Source organism: Musa acuminata, chromosome BXJ1-4, assembly GCF_036884655.1.
Source record: "Musa acuminata AAA Group cultivar baxijiao chromosome BXJ1-4, Cavendish_Baxijiao_AAA, whole genome shotgun sequence".
NCBI lineage: Eukaryota > Viridiplantae > Streptophyta > Magnoliopsida > Zingiberales > Musaceae > Musa > Musa acuminata.
Window position 1 is genome coordinate 37,390,266 of NC_088330.1, and position 15,028 is coordinate 37,405,293.

Sequence of the window (15,028 nt, forward strand, 5' to 3'; positions counted from 1 at the left end):
ACAAGTCGAAACTACGAAGAGGCTGATCCTTTGTGAACATGTCCGTGACATTTAGTATGTTCATGCTTTGCATAACAGGTAGAGGGACAGTCGAAGACTTAATAGTCCTATTCTAGTGAGGTTTGATGGTTGCTTTAGGCTTGTAAATAAAGGTTGTGTCATGTAGACATTTATGAAAGATTTTTGGTTTGTAGTCAACCATTTTGACCCTTTGTTGTACAACTGTACAGAGTTTGTACAGTATGTTTGTAATTTGCATTGTCTATGAAGTGTTTTCGGAAATGTTTGCTTGTGAATCCTGAGTTAGACATTTCTCTAACATGTTTTCTCTTTTGTAGGTCCTAAAGGATCATGGGAGACTGATCTTTGCAGACGAACACGCAAAGGTACCACACGACTTAGGTCAAACCAGTTAAGTCCGTGACAATCGCAAGGATATTGTAGTAGATATTATAGTTAAACTAATAACTGTCACTCACTCCATCGTTCTCTCTCATCATTGGTGTCGTTAAATAAATTGTTCGCATATGATTGGGATGGTGGTTAAAGATAGGTAGCAGTCAGAAGTAGCAGCAGCAGCTCATGGCTTGCATGTCACTTAATATAATCCACAAACGCATCGCCACTGATCTCCCTGTCTGCTTGTCTTCCTCCATGGCTTCCCTCGAGCAAATCATTCACCTCATCCATGTGATACCGCAACGTATAATAATGGTACGATTCCTGCATTCAACTTCACACGACTGCTCCGATGGAGGAATGTGCTGCTGCTTCTGTGTCTACGTATCTTCATCCATGTAGCAATACTAAAGGTAATGGGATCAGGAAACCCTAGATCGATTTGAAGAAGATGAAGGAAGAAGAAACCAGTAGAGTCTCGCATGGCATGGCTTCCCTTCCCCACGAAGCAAACTACGAGACCTGTATCCCTACTTTCTCAGTAAAAGGATGAACCACGATGTATCACCCGTCCGACGAAATGCTGCTAAGGAGGTGGGTTTCCACATGGTAGACTCGTGCATCAAAACCATGCTTCTGGTGGTCAAACTGGATCCGGCAAAGCTTGTGGTTGAAGACAAGACGCTCTCTCTCTCTCTCTCTCTCACACACACACACACATATACATGTATATATTAGTTTCTTCAAGAAGGATCTGCAACGCCATGTGGGAGATGTCTGCAGGTTGATTGCTCATGTGCGTCGCCCAAGTGTTCGATGAGACCATGTTCGCTCAAGTGCGTGCTGCCTGCCGGTAATTAAAGCTTGATGAGTTTGACTCACAGTAGAGATTCTGTCGGCGCCACTCGCATGTGACGACCTACGTACGGTGTTCATGAACCGAGATGAGACGTACCAGTCGTTCTTCCCTGGACTGAGTTCTCGTGATTGAATGAACTCTCTCTCACAAAAAGAAAGAAGAAGAAGAAGAAGAAGAAGAAATATGTCTATGCCTTTTCTTAGTTTCGAAAATTTGCTCATATGATGACGATCTCTAACTCTTCCATATAATTCCCAGCCATATCTGTCTTTTATCGTGTCGCTCTCTTTGTTGTCTTCGGAGTGCAATCAATCACTGCAATTGGATTGCAAACCGACTTTGCTATTACGTGGATTTCCGACGACCGGTTGTTGTCGGAGACAAGACTTGCCCATATAATTAATTTCTGTCATGTTCCTCGTTTCTTTATTTCCTTTTCCCATCAATTTCAATGTGGAAAAGAAAGTGTCCAATTGATGCTCACTTCGAAATTGTCATAATTCACAACTATTTGGAGTTATTTTTTATATTGTTTTCATGTTTCCCATATGTATGAAAAATAATCGTAAATGATCGTTGGATCTCGAACATCCGACTGATTTTTCGATATAATTTTTTCGACACTCAAATTAATAATGAAATAAAAGTAAAAAAATTTAAATAAAATAATAACTAACCTTAATTATCATAATTTGATATTTTTTATAAATAATTTAATAAAAAATTCTAAGTTATAAATAAAAATCGTAAATCGATATCTATATGATTCAATCATTGATCGGATCCCTGACTAGATTACCACATGTCCAACCTTAATTTACTGGATATTTTTCTATCACAAATCAATCATATTATATGAGCTGTTCCCTATCATAATATTTTGTTATATTTTTTGGAAAAAAAAAATCACTGTTTATGACAAGACAACTGTGGTGTAAGACAGGAGAGATATTGACACGTCATCTTCCGACCTGAGGATACGTAAACACTTGTGTGGTGAGAATGTGATTCATATATGTTTTGTTTTCCGTGAAGACGACTTGCACTGCCATTTCAGCCAAACGCACGTCATCGTTACTGTTACGTTACAGATCACATCATCGTCATCATCATCGAGCCACGTATTAATCGACCCATACTGCACGCTTTCCGATGTGATTTAGAGAGCGAGGGATGTCAAACCAGCAGTCTGATGAAGGCATATTCCGATGACTGCATCAAGTGATGCTTTAGGCGATAATAGCAATACTAATACTAATAATAATGACGATAGTTCAGGGGAACGTGGCAGCCGGGTGGCGCGCCTCCAAAGGCCGCCGCGTGTCCACAGTGGCGCAATGGCGACGAGAGAGAGAGAGAGAGGAACGTTTGGGCACATCAACTGCGGCATCCCACGTCGACTTCCACCTGTCCTTGGAGATTCGGGTTCCGCACACCGCCACCGATTCGTAAGTGGGAGTATCTTTTCGTCTCGGCATGCCGACGGAAGTGACCGCTCCGCGGTAGCGTGTGGGACCCGAGCGCGTCACGAGCGAGGCTTAGGCCACCGTGCCCCGGGTCCCGCACGCGGGCCCACATATGGGACGAATGACGCAGCTCGGTTGGCAATAGGTTTTTCCGCGCGTCTCCTTTCGATTTTTACGTTGACCCTCGAAATTTTGACCGTGGAAGCCCCCTCTCTCGCTCTCTCTCCCCGACGGTGATTAAATGCTGCTGTGCTGCAAATTAGCAGCGGCAGACCTGCTCGAGTCCTTCCATTGGACGAGTGCGGGCGGTGTTAATGGTGGGGGAGTGCGTCAGACTGAGAAGACCTTATTTTTGGTTCTGCTCCCAAAAGAGACCTGGACAGGGCGTCGTCGCACGGAAAGGACGAAGAAGTCCATTAAAGTAGCAAAGCTATGAAGAGGAATGGAGCGGTTGGACGGCGAGCGGAGAGGAGACAGAAAAGAACGGTTGCCTTTGTTTCTTCCTTTTTCTTTATTTTATTTTATTTTTCCAAGTACAAAAGATCAATTATATTAAGTTGTAAAGTTTTATGCATGTATCCGTATAGTTTTATTGTTTGAAAGTTTATGAACTCTAAAAAAATTATTTAAGAATAAAAATGATCTTATAGACTTATGAGTCCTTACTAAATATTTATATCAGCCTTCTTTCCCATATAAGAGCTAAGAGCTCAAGGCCCTTCTTTTAGCGCTAATATGATAAATTTATTTGATCGATTCGTCGTTAGTGATAGAAATGAAATAGAAAGAAGAAGATTGTATTGACGAAGTTTTATTGAAAAAAAAGAAACTTTAGTATCACTACTGTTGCAACTGCTGCGACAAAGACACTTCTCACTCGAGCGAGATGCGAAAATGAGGAGGAGAGATCGTTGGTCGGGGAGCAGTTGTGAGGTCGCGTCGACTCTGCCTTTGCAGGAAGAGGCAGAGGAAGGGCGACAATAAAGAATGCCGCCGGCGCAGGGAGGAGAAGAAAGCGCGATGTGATGGCCCTTGTTCAGCTTCGAAGGAGACCAACGCAACGATCCTGGAGGACGTCCATGGAAAACACTGCACTACTTTGAGATGGAGTCACGGTCCACGAGGCAATAGGAGAAGGAGCCGAGATTCGATGGAATCCGATAGGGAGATGGGTGGAGATGTTAGAAGTGACCTTTACGACGAGAGCATGAGAGCTCTGATACCATGATAGAAATGAAATAAAAAGAAGAAGATTGTATTGATGAAGCTTTAGTGAAGAAGAAAAATTTTAGCTTGAATGCATTAACATGTCTCTCTCCTATTTATACAGATTAGAATAGAGGATGCTATCAATTGGTACTGTCCGTAAGCTCGTGAAAATTTATTCGCTTTGAGTAATAGGCATACCTGTATGATTTTATCCTGTTAAAGCTAATGAGCTTCAAAATGTATCTTTCAAAGTAAGAATGACCCGACCATTGATTCTCCTATTTCTTAATCAATATTGACTAATATCTTATCGATTAAAAAACTATCAACTAAACTGAATTGCCACCCAGCACAATGAGATATTAGTGAATCATGATCAAATTTTACAAAATCAATCGGTACATCTTTTATTTTATCAAGAATTAAACGACGAGATAAGTGATTCGAAAGAATTCCAAAAGAGTAGAGAGTTAGATATTACCTGTGCCAGGGGGAAATAGTCATGGGAGAAGGCTTTCCTTGCGGATCAAATGGACGAGAAGCAGGGGGTGTTTGTTCTCACCATCTCACCATCAATGCTAATGCTAGCAGGAGCCGTCGAAGGATCGAAGGGACTCGCCTTTGCTATTGGAACATGGGCGGGCAACGGGGGCCATCGACGAGCGTCCGTCAACCTTCGCCCCGTTATTCACCTCCGTTTATAGTGAAATCGATGTAGGAGAAGGATGTTCGTCCATGTCTTTACGACCCAATTATATGTGGGGGAATTGGAGTTGATCTACAAAGAAGAAGGGTTGCTTAAGGACAGATTGGAGAGGGAAAGTTTGCGGGGGGCGAGGTGGCGTCTGATAGATAGATGCACTGTTGACTTTGAGATCCAAACTCGTCTCGATGCAGGAGCAATTGTTACCGTCCGCAGTGATGCCGAGCGCTTTTCTTATCGTTCTTTTGGGGAGCTGTGTTTGACGCAGCAGATACAAGTAGCTTTCCGGGATCCAGAAACGCCTACTGCCTTTTTTACTCTGCAACGACAGTGCCTTCCTTAAGTGCAAATCTTCGTAGGTCCCTCAGCTACCATCTCCAGGTCTTGTCAGTCGAGGAAAGGAAAGAGATTGGAGTGGTTTGGCTCCGGAGGGTGAGACGGGTGGCGGTGTGGTGATTGAGATCGTTGGTGTTGATACCGGGAACTTTGTTTTATTTGATCTCCCGTTGCTTCTACTGCTGCTGTTTCTTTCTCATGGAGAACGGCAGTCGATGACGACGGTGATGATGAGGTGCTTGTGAGTGATAAATAGGCTTCGGAGAGAGGAAGCAAGGAAGCTGTGAGCGGAGGAAGGAAGCGATGGGAACAGGAGGGTGGAAGAGAGCCTTCTGCACGTCGGTCCGTCGAGATACGGATGCTGCTGCGACGAGGACGAGGGTGGAAGCGGCGGAGAAGCATCAGCGCAGCCCCAGGAGCTGCGCAAAGCTGAGCTTCTTCTCCGGCGGCGGCGGCAGCAACCCCTCGACGCCGAGGCTGGCGCTGGCGGAGGCGGCCCCGGGCCTCCGGTGCCGCACCAAGTCGAAGACTCCAGACAACAAGACGGTGCAATGCGACGCGGCCACATCTTCCGTCCCCACCGCCACCACTCCGAGGAGTCGGAGCCCCGCTCTGTTTCATCGGCAGGCCTTCTCCGCGCCTTCGTCTCCGAGAACAGCCTCCAGATTCGCCCTCTTCAAGCACCTCTCCCGGGTATGGAAAAGCTTGCACCTTTACCTTTGATTCCCGCTATTTCGTTTCTTTTCATCTCTTTCGTTTTAATTTGGTCAATGTTTCCTCCTCTCGATGGCTGGATCTCGTGAGAGAGTCGTAGCTTTTGGCCGTGGTGCGGCGCTTTGATTGCAGAATGATGGAGGAATGGACCGAACTCCCTCCCCATCTTTTCCAATCATTTCAGCTGCTTTTTTTGTCTTTTTTTTCTCAGCCTTTTGTTAAGATCGAAGCATGTGAAGTACTCTTATTGTTGTCGTCGTCGTCGTCGTCGAAGGCTACTGTTTGTTCTCATTCTGGTGGTGGTGGAACTGCAGAGCCGGTGCAGGATATGTTCGCTGAGCCTGAAGGCGAGCCAGGAGACGCCAGTCTTCACGGCGGAGTGTTCCCACGCCTTCCACTTTTCCTGTATTGCCGCCCACGTCAGGAGCCACGCCAGCCTCGCCTGCCCCGTCTGCTCCGCCTCCTGGCGCCACGCGCCCTTTCTCTCCGCGCTCCGCCGCCGAGAAGACGATGCACCAGAGCCAGGGGCGGCGGGAGAGACGGAGAACTGGAACCCGAATAGGAGAACTACCAACGGCGGCAGCCGGAACACCAGCAAAGGCGGGGAACGGCAGCTGGGGGAGAACAGATTGGCTGCCGCCGCCGCCGCCGCCGCCGTTGTTGTTGCTGCTAAGGTCTATGACGACGACGAGCCGCTGCTGATTGTGTCGAAGCCCAACCAGGGAGGGGTGATGCGATTCAATCCTATACCAGAAGCAGCCAACGAGGACAAGGATGAGGAAGACGGCGAGGACGAGGAGACGGAGGACGTGGAACGAGACGACGAGTTTTATGGGCTCCTAGCGACCCCGCGCGCCCGATCTGCCAGCCGCACTGACGGAGGAGTCCGTCGTCGGCCGACATCGAGGTCCAGGGCTGGTGGCGGCCTTGTGAGCGTGATGCCGCAGGCGGCCCTGCTCTCGGAAGGGCGGAGGCACCGAAGCTACGTGGTGGTTCTTAAGGTAAAAGCGCCACCGATAGGATCCTTCGCCCCTCTCCGCGCCCCGATTGATCTGGTGACAGTGCTGAACGTGAGCCAAGGCATGACAGGGGAGAAACTCCGGATGCTGAAGCGCGCAATGCGGCTGGTGGTTTTCTCTTTGGGCCCCGGGGACCGGCTCTCCATAGTGGCCTTCTCGGCAGCCGCAGGTGCTAAGAGGCTCCTCCCTCTACGACGGATGTCGAGGCAAGGCCAGCGGGCCGCCCGCCAGGTGGTGGAAAGGCTCGTCGTGGTGGGCGGTGGCGCCGCCGCGAGAGGCGCCAGCGTCAGCGACGCCCTCCGGAAGGCCACCAAAGTCCTCGAAGACCGCAGGGAGCGCAACCCGGTGGCCACCATCATGCTCCTATCCGACTCCAGGCAGCAGCAACCGGAACAAGAGAAGAAGGGGAGCAACCATCATGATTACAAACCCCTTCGCTCGCCGCGTGGTACCGGCGGTGGCCATATCGGGCTTCATCCTCTAGCAACGACGACCGCCGCCACTCGCTTCGCGCATCTGGAGATCCCCATCCAAGATGCTGGATTTGGAGACGGTGGAGCAGAACGACCGCCACAGAAACAGGGTCAGGTGCCATCAGAAGACGCGTTCATCAAGTGCGTGGGCGGCCTCGTGTCCGTGGTCATGCAGGACGTCCGCCTCCAACTTGTCTTCCCGTCCGGCGAATTTTCTGCCGTGCACCCGTGTGGAGGCGGCGGCGGTGGCTGCGACGTGGCCCTCCGAGGAGGGACTTCTGTCATCCGGTTGGGGGACCTCTATGCAGAGGAGGAGAGGGAGCTGCTTGTGGAGCTGAGGTTGCCGGTGGCGCCGCCTGGCGGACAGGGCGGGCACCACCGCTTGTCAGTGAAGTGCAACTACAAGGATCCAGCCACCCAAGATCTCGCGTTCAGCGCGGAGCAGATCCTTCTCTTGCCGCCCCTCCTCCAGCACCACTCCGAGCTCGGCCGTTCTGCCTCGTCCTCCGCCAGCCCGACCACTTCCCTGCGCCTCCGGAACATCTTCGTCTCGACCCGCGCGGTGGCGGAGTCGCGGCGCCTCGCCGACCTCTCGGATTACGCCACGGCCCGACACCTCCTCTCCTCCGCTCGCGCGTTGATTCTGCAGTCCGCTTCCGATGGCCGCCAGGACCACCACCTCGTCCAGAACCTTGACGCGGAGCTCGCCGCCCTCCAGCGGCGGCGGTACCAGGCGCAACACCGGCTTCATCATGATCAGCTGCAGGAAGAGGTCCTCTCGCCATCCGGGATGAGGCGCCGGCGGCGGGAAGCTCCGGCGGAGGTGCGAGGGGAGCCTCTGACGCCCACTTCGGCTTGGCGCGCCGCCGAGCAGCTGGCCAAGGTGGCCAGCACGCGGAAAAGCCTGAACCGGGGCGGCGATCTACATGGGTTCGAGAACGCCCGGTTCTAAGTGAAGACCGACCCAAACCCTATAAATAATCCATTCTCCTTTCTTTTATTGTAGACATTATTATTCTCAAAACAATGAACATTCTCATCATACATACATACATCCAGCAATTGAGTTAGGCGACATTTAATCATCCAAAAATTATAGCTTGCGATTTTGTCCAATTTGTGCAATATTAAGGATCCTATCAAAGCCATTCATCCCACCTTAACTTTTAATCTCAACCACCAATTTGCTTTATAAAATCAACTTTATAATATACATATGTATAGTATATATACATATGGAAGCAGCAGATAGGTTTGAGAACAATCATAAGCTCAAATACTACATAACCAGTAATAAAAACAAACTCACAAGAGAGTGGCTTATTAATTTGTTTTATCAAAGTATTAAATGTGTAAGTGCTAAATATGGTTTTATTACGCATGTATATATATATATATATATATATATATATATATATATATATATATATATATATATATATATATATATATATATATATATATATAATTTGAGAAAACATGAATGGGTTATAATCTATGGATTGAAAGTGATCAAATGACGAATTAAACCTTTTACTCTATGTGGACGGGAGGGACATGATGTGGTATTTGTCATATAGGCAGGAATATATACGTAAAGAAGTCCTATTTCGACTTCAAGTCCGCCGTCGCTTCCCTCATCCCCTCTCACACGACAAATCCCTCATCCGCTGTTGCCGCCTCTGCTTCGATGCCGAATCCTCCCATCCCTCTGCTTCGCTCTTTTGCGCCGGTCTGCTACGACCACCTCGATGGCGGAGCAGATGAGAGGAGGAGGAGGAGTTACTGCCGCCTCGATGATGTCCTCTTCTGCCGATGGCTGCGACTAGACGACCTCTGGTTCGTCTTCTCTTTTGGCCATGCGGCATTGGTGGTTGGAGTAAAGGACTCGCCAGCCATGGCGGCTAGGCCTACGATCCTACGTGTGGCCCATGGGAGTGGACTCCTGTCCGCCCTCTCCAAGTGCAATCCCGCCATGGGCAGCAGAGCAGATCACACTACCTCCCTTATGTTGGAAGAGGAGGAGGAGGCGTAAAGCACAAACCTGTAAGGCCTGGAATGTCGGTAGCCAATTCTCTTATACTTCAAGTCAGAAAGAGACCACCACCATTGCCGCCACCTTCTCTTCTACTCTTGGAAGCCAAGCCAGGTTCTTGCTCTTGGGAACACACAGGAACCCCTCTCGATGGATTTTTCCTGCAAAGCAACCTCCTGCCTCCTCTCTTGGTTTATATTGGATCGCTAAGCTCCCATGGTTTAACACATAGCTTGTAGCTTGATTCGCAGATCAAATTTCTTGCTGAGGTGAATGGGGAGAACATTGGGCTTCTTCTCGATTTTGGTGCTGCTCATCTTGATAATAAGTGTCAGTTCCAGTGATGACCAGAGATTCACGACTGACAAGATTCACTTCTGGTTTAATGGAGATGGAGAACAAGAGCAAGAAAGAGCCGGAGGGCTCAGCGACGAAGCAGATTCGATTCTGATGCTGGAAAGGGGAGAGGTGGCGCGCGTCCCTGTGAATGTCCATAGCTTTGGTGCAGTTGGCGATGGTGCAGCAGACGACACCATGGTACAGCTACAGCTGCCAGTTCTCCACATTTTTATTTTAGATTTCCTTCTTTCATCAATATCTTTCACTTGAAAGTCCAATCTGATGATTACATATGGAAATCTTGGACTTATAATATGTTAGGGATAGAATTGAGCCTATGCCAACTGCCAAGCTTACTCATATCTAGCAATATTTCTTAGTTTACATCACTTTTGCGCATCCTTTTTTTGTCATTAATGTAATATGATATTTATCCTCCTTATTAGAAGCTCTCACCAATTCGGGATCTTTTACTATCTAAATTGATTCTTTAAATTGTTTATCCTCTTTTTTCACATAAATTTGGCACAATTATTTCTGATACATGATCCAGGTGAACACTGTGATGGAAAACTGTGAAAATCCCTTGAATTTTCTAGATATTTGTAGTACATACACTAGTTTGGAGATTGATCTGTAATGCAAAATACTAGATTCTTGTAGATATACCTCTGATATGATATGTCACAGATCAGCCAAAGTCTGATAGATTTGGTCCACCCAGTTTGCATCTCTATGTGATTATGGTTTTCATTATGTTAAAAATTGGTAGTGACAATGGTGATCCCCCTTGATAGAAAGCTTAGCTCCATCCTTCGGAAAACCAACTAGGAGGGCCCCCATATGGCTCCAGTATCACATTTATTTGGTGCTTATGTTAGTTCTGATACCTTGTAGCTAATTTCTTATTTACATCCAAAATGTCTTGTAGGCGTTCCGAAATGCTTGGTATAAGGCATGCTCTTTGAAGAATGCAGTTCTTCTAGTGCCTGAGCGGCATCGTTATAAGGTTAATGCCACTAACTTCAGAGGGCCCTGTCAACGGCACCTAATTGTCCAGGTACTATTTCTGTTTCTTGGCACCTTATGTAATGCATTATACAGTGCTATAACAAGTATGAATTAACAAGGTCTAGAAATTGTAGGAATCCTCAAAAGCACCTGTGTATGCTGCTTCTTTCCTTACAATTATAGTACAAATGTATAAATACAGCTATGAAGCTCAATTGCCTTAAAACATTCATGAATTACAAGGATACCCTTCCATTTTGGAATTGGTCAGGTGAAAGGGACAATAGTAGCACCGGATGACCCAAAGGATTGGGATCCCAAGTACCCAAGTACGTGGCTATCTTTCTCAAACCTAAACGGGGTCAGGTTCCAGGGTGGTGGGGTAATTGATGGTTCCGGTAGCAAATGGTGGGCTGCTTCCTGCAAGATCGATAGAACCAATGTAAGAAATAACTCACATCTTTTTTTGCCTTTTGTTAGCTATGCTTTATGCTCCAATCTCACTTTTTTTTTTCACTTATATGCAGCCATGCAAAGAGGCACCAACGGTAAGATTCTTATGCACTGCTTTTTCTAGTGCTATCATCTGGATTGGATGTTAGGTGGACATGTGGAACATTTTCTGTCATTTTAGCCTTTCTTATGGTCCAAGGTCTCATGGATTGAGAGTTTTTGAGTAGAGACTTGTCAGATATTTTGATCTTTTAATTTATAACTTAATCTGGTACATAATGCACTGCTATCTTTAAGTTAGATCCCTTCTGGGGATATATCATTGTTTTACTGAGGCAACCAAGAATAAGGAGGATTCCAAAAATAAACAGCTGGGCATGGCTAATTCATGATTTCGTTTTTCTAGAATAGGTGAGAAAAAATGTTGGGCGTATCAATTTTCTGTGTCATGTTATGATCCAATATATGTCGAAAAATAAGGGGAAGAAAAATTTAAGATGGATTGAATGAAAAACTATCTATATGTATATATCACATATCTGAATATATGAAGATTAGTAGACATGTGGATATAAATCAGATGCATGATGATCTTGTCAGTGTTTAGGATGGATATTGTATATAGTCGAGTGTAATGTTAATTTCAAGACTTCCTTCTAAACAATAAATTCAAAGAATAAAATCCTATTCTTAATCAGGTGCTTGTACCAACAAAAGTCTTAAACTTGCAGATTCTAATTGGAAAATTAATTTCTGAATGTTACCAAATAAAAAAATTTATCTAGAACCTCCTAATTTAGCAATACAAATTTATAACATTAGCACAAGAACCTGTTGGTTACACTGACTTATGTTTCAGGCACTTACAATTGATTCAAGCACCAAGATAAGAGTGAAAGGCCTCACTATCCAGTTCGCTCAGCAGATGCATTTCGTGATATATCGTTCAGATGTTGTACGAATATCTGGAGTGCGCATATTGGCCCCAAAAGATAGCCCAAACACAGATGGCATTCACATTGGTGAGTCAACCGATGTTGCCATCCAGAATTGCCACATTGGAACAGGTACATCTGCTATCTGATACTTCTTTAAATGCTTGTCTGTGATGATTGTGTCATTTCAAAGCAGGAGGCATGCATGTGTTATGCAAGTACAACAATAATGGATATTAGTTGGAGTTACTCTTTATTCTTTTTAAAATCTTTGCATCTTAGTGTAGAAAAATTTGAGATTAACCTGCATGATTGTGTAGGATTAACTGAAGAAATAAATTCTTGTTTGAATTTTACAAACAATGAACAATTTGTATCACTCTTATGTGTCCTTACACATAAGGCATGACAGCATCAACTTAAGCTTAATCTCCCCAGTTGTCAATGTCTACTGTATGAACATTGTTGAACTAAATGGGAAATCTAATTTTGGACATGAAAATTTGTCTTTCTTTCCCCAATTGCATATGCCTTTTTTGATGTATTTCTTGATATTATATCTCAGATCATGGCTATAAGTGAAAACACTTTAACAATAAAGAAGTCATTTTTGTTGATTAAACAGGGGATGATTGTGTTTCAATTGTGAATGCTAGTTCAAATATCAAGATGAAGAAAATTATGTGTGGGCCAGGGCATGGAATCAGGTACCACCTAGTATTGTGTTCGAATTGTCTTGAAAAAACCTTGAATGAAGATTGACCTGCTGATTAAGAGTGATGATGTGATTTCTCTCTGTGGTAATTTGGATGGTTAGTATAGGGAGCCTAGGAAAGGACAAGTCAACAGGCATTGTTACAGGTGTTGTCTTGGACACTGCAACAATCTCTGGCACTAAAAATGGTTTAAGAATCAAAACCTGGCAAGTAAGTATCCTGCAGTCATACGCTTGATATCTTATATGGCTTTGGTCTACGGAGAAAAGAAATGTCTTGCCTCATACTATCTACATGGATGATTGCCTAAAGTCTCAAATTGCTGAACAGGGTGGATCAGGATATGTTAAGTCAGTGCGCTTTGAGAATGTGAAGATGAATGATGTTGAGAACCCGATCATCATAGACCAGTTTTACTGTGATTCCCCAGCCACTTGCAAGAACCAAGTAAGGTCACTTAAGCTTAATTCCTTTGTTCACATAATAAAAATGGTATAAAGATAAAAACATTGATGTTTAATGACATACCTGTCTTCCTGTGCTTTCTGCTTCAGTTCTCCAACCGAAGTTCAAATTTTCTAGCAGTTGTACCTTGCCATATAATCTGGAACTATATCTGTAACAACTAAGATCTAGCTGCAAGTAATGCTAGTAAACATGATTAGAATGCTTGGTTTCAAATTTGTAATTTTCCATTACAAATAGTCATCCAATTATGTTATAGATGTATCTACACGGCATACAAAACTTTTGGTTTAGTGATATGGTCAATTTTGGTGATCAATCCAACTCGGTGAAATTTATTCTGACCCAACTTGTTTTTCGAGTTGTTGTATCATGGCTCAAGGAAAATTGGACCATTTGTATCATGTATGACATATCTGCACCAAGGGTGCATTCAACTAAACTTCTTCTATGTTCGAGGTAGTGTGTGTTTGTTCGTTTCAAACATCAAAAACCCATAAGGAGTTCATAATTCATCTACTCATTTTGAAGAAAAAACCTTTAAAAAGATTATTTTGTATAGTGTCTGTTTTTCCACTGTCATGGCAATTTAGTATTATGTTGATATAACATGTCCACTGGATTCTTTGTCATCTTTGAAAGTTGACATGACATGTCCAGCAGACATTGACTGGAACTCTATGTGCCGAGTCCTGATTTATCGAAAATAATGAGGATATCACAACCTGGATGTCTTGGTAATCCCTAACTTGCCTTTGTAGTGTTGATAAACCAATTCGATTAGTAAGAGTTTCAAGTAGTAACATCCTTATCATGGAATAGATTTTGTTTCTCTTAGTCAAAGATTTGTGAAAAATTCAACAAGAATATCTAGTAGAGATGATTACTTTGTTGAAAATGTCCTAGAAATTTGCTACCTTCTTGAAATTGTTAATATCACTAGCAAGCTGTTTTTCTTTTCCTCTTTCTTTTCAGACATCAGCAGTGAAGATAAGCCAAGTCATCTTCAGGAATATAAATGGCACCTCAAGAACTCCTCACGCAATGAAATTTGCATGCAGTGACACTGTACCATGCAGCAACATTGTCCTGAACAACATTAACCTCGAGACAGAAAACGGCACAGCTAAAACCTTCTGCAATTGCGCCATGGGATTCCACTACGGAATTGTGCAGCCTACGGCGGATTGCCTCAAGTCCTCCAGCTGTGGCGGAATCCAGGAAGATGCCCAAAGGCAAACTCATGATCCTACCCACACAGAGCTATGATTCCTCTCCTTAAAGAAGCCATCACAAACAAGTGATGGCAAAGTGCCAGAAGATAATGCGAGTGCTGCTGGGGTTATTGAAGATGTGTTCATGTCTACTTTTCAAAGATGGATAATTTACTTGGGTGGCTAAACGTGAATTGTTGAAAGTGAATAATACTATGTAGCTTTGTACCTATAGAACACTAAAAAATATTCTTTATGATCTTACAATAATCAATTTCTCTTGCTTTCAAATTGAAAGTTGATAATAAAAAAAAATCTATGTATAATGTTGATGACAGGATGGATACCAACAAGAATGAAGCTTGATTTTTTATTTGTAATGGTTCAATAACAAGGACGAGATGAGATTTGATTCCCTGATATGATAATAGTTATAGTACCATCAAAGTTATTTTTTATTTCTAATCTTGTTCTAATATGATAACCTATTTGATTAAGATAAACTAGAAAATTTTGATTGTACAGTAAGGTAACGTCACAACTCTGAATCTTCAAATAACACCGACTCATTTTACATGTAATGATCACAGTTGGCGACATTCTTTAATGCATCACAACAGATCATATCATCCTAAATACGTCCACATCTATTGTTCAACGCGATGATTAAACATCCAAATTA

General features: G+C 44.3%; 2 protein-coding genes across 2 annotated transcripts; both read left to right on the forward strand.

The window, feature by feature from the left end:
• Nucleotides 1–4,428: 4,428 nt before the first annotated feature.
• On the forward strand, nucleotides 4,429–8,226 carry LOC103983023 (E3 ubiquitin-protein ligase WAV3-like). Its single transcript, XM_009400155.3, has 2 exons — nucleotides 4,429–5,665; nucleotides 6,001–8,226. Exons 1-2 carry the CDS (start codon nucleotides 5,276–5,278, stop codon nucleotides 8,128–8,130), a joined length of 2,520 nt encoding a protein of 839 aa, XP_009398430.2. The 5' UTR covers nucleotides 4,429–5,275; the 3' UTR covers nucleotides 8,131–8,226.
• A 592-nt stretch (nucleotides 8,227–8,818) lies between these two features.
• LOC103983022 (probable polygalacturonase At1g80170) lies at nucleotides 8,819–14,683 on the forward strand. The gene is made up of 9 exons (XM_009400154.3): nucleotides 8,819–9,750; nucleotides 10,484–10,612; nucleotides 10,835–11,005; nucleotides 11,091–11,111; nucleotides 11,876–12,083; nucleotides 12,577–12,658; nucleotides 12,769–12,877; nucleotides 12,998–13,114; nucleotides 14,108–14,683. The coding sequence occupies exons 1-9, from the start codon at nucleotides 9,487–9,489 to the stop codon at nucleotides 14,399–14,401; spliced, it is 1,395 nt and encodes a 464-aa protein (XP_009398429.2). The 5' UTR covers nucleotides 8,819–9,486; the 3' UTR covers nucleotides 14,402–14,683.
• Nucleotides 14,684–15,028: the final 345 nt, after the last annotated feature.

Coding starts and splice junctions, on each gene's coding strand:
- LOC103983022 (XM_009400154.3), top strand. CDS start 9,487: ATGGGGAGAACATTGGGCTTCTTCTCGATTTTGGTGCTGCTCATCTTG. Junction 9,751..10,483: donor GTGCAGCAGACGACACCATG/GTACAGCTACAG, acceptor AATGTCTTGTAG/GCGTTCCGAAATGCTTGGTA. Junction 10,613..10,834: donor AACGGCACCTAATTGTCCAG/GTACTATTTCTG, acceptor GGAATTGGTCAG/GTGAAAGGGACAATAGTAGC.
- LOC103983023 (XM_009400155.3), top strand. CDS start 5,276: ATGGGAACAGGAGGGTGGAAGAGAGCCTTCTGCACGTCGGTCCGTCGA. Junction 5,666..6,000: donor TCTTCAAGCACCTCTCCCGG/GTATGGAAAAGC, acceptor GTGGAACTGCAG/AGCCGGTGCAGGATATGTTC.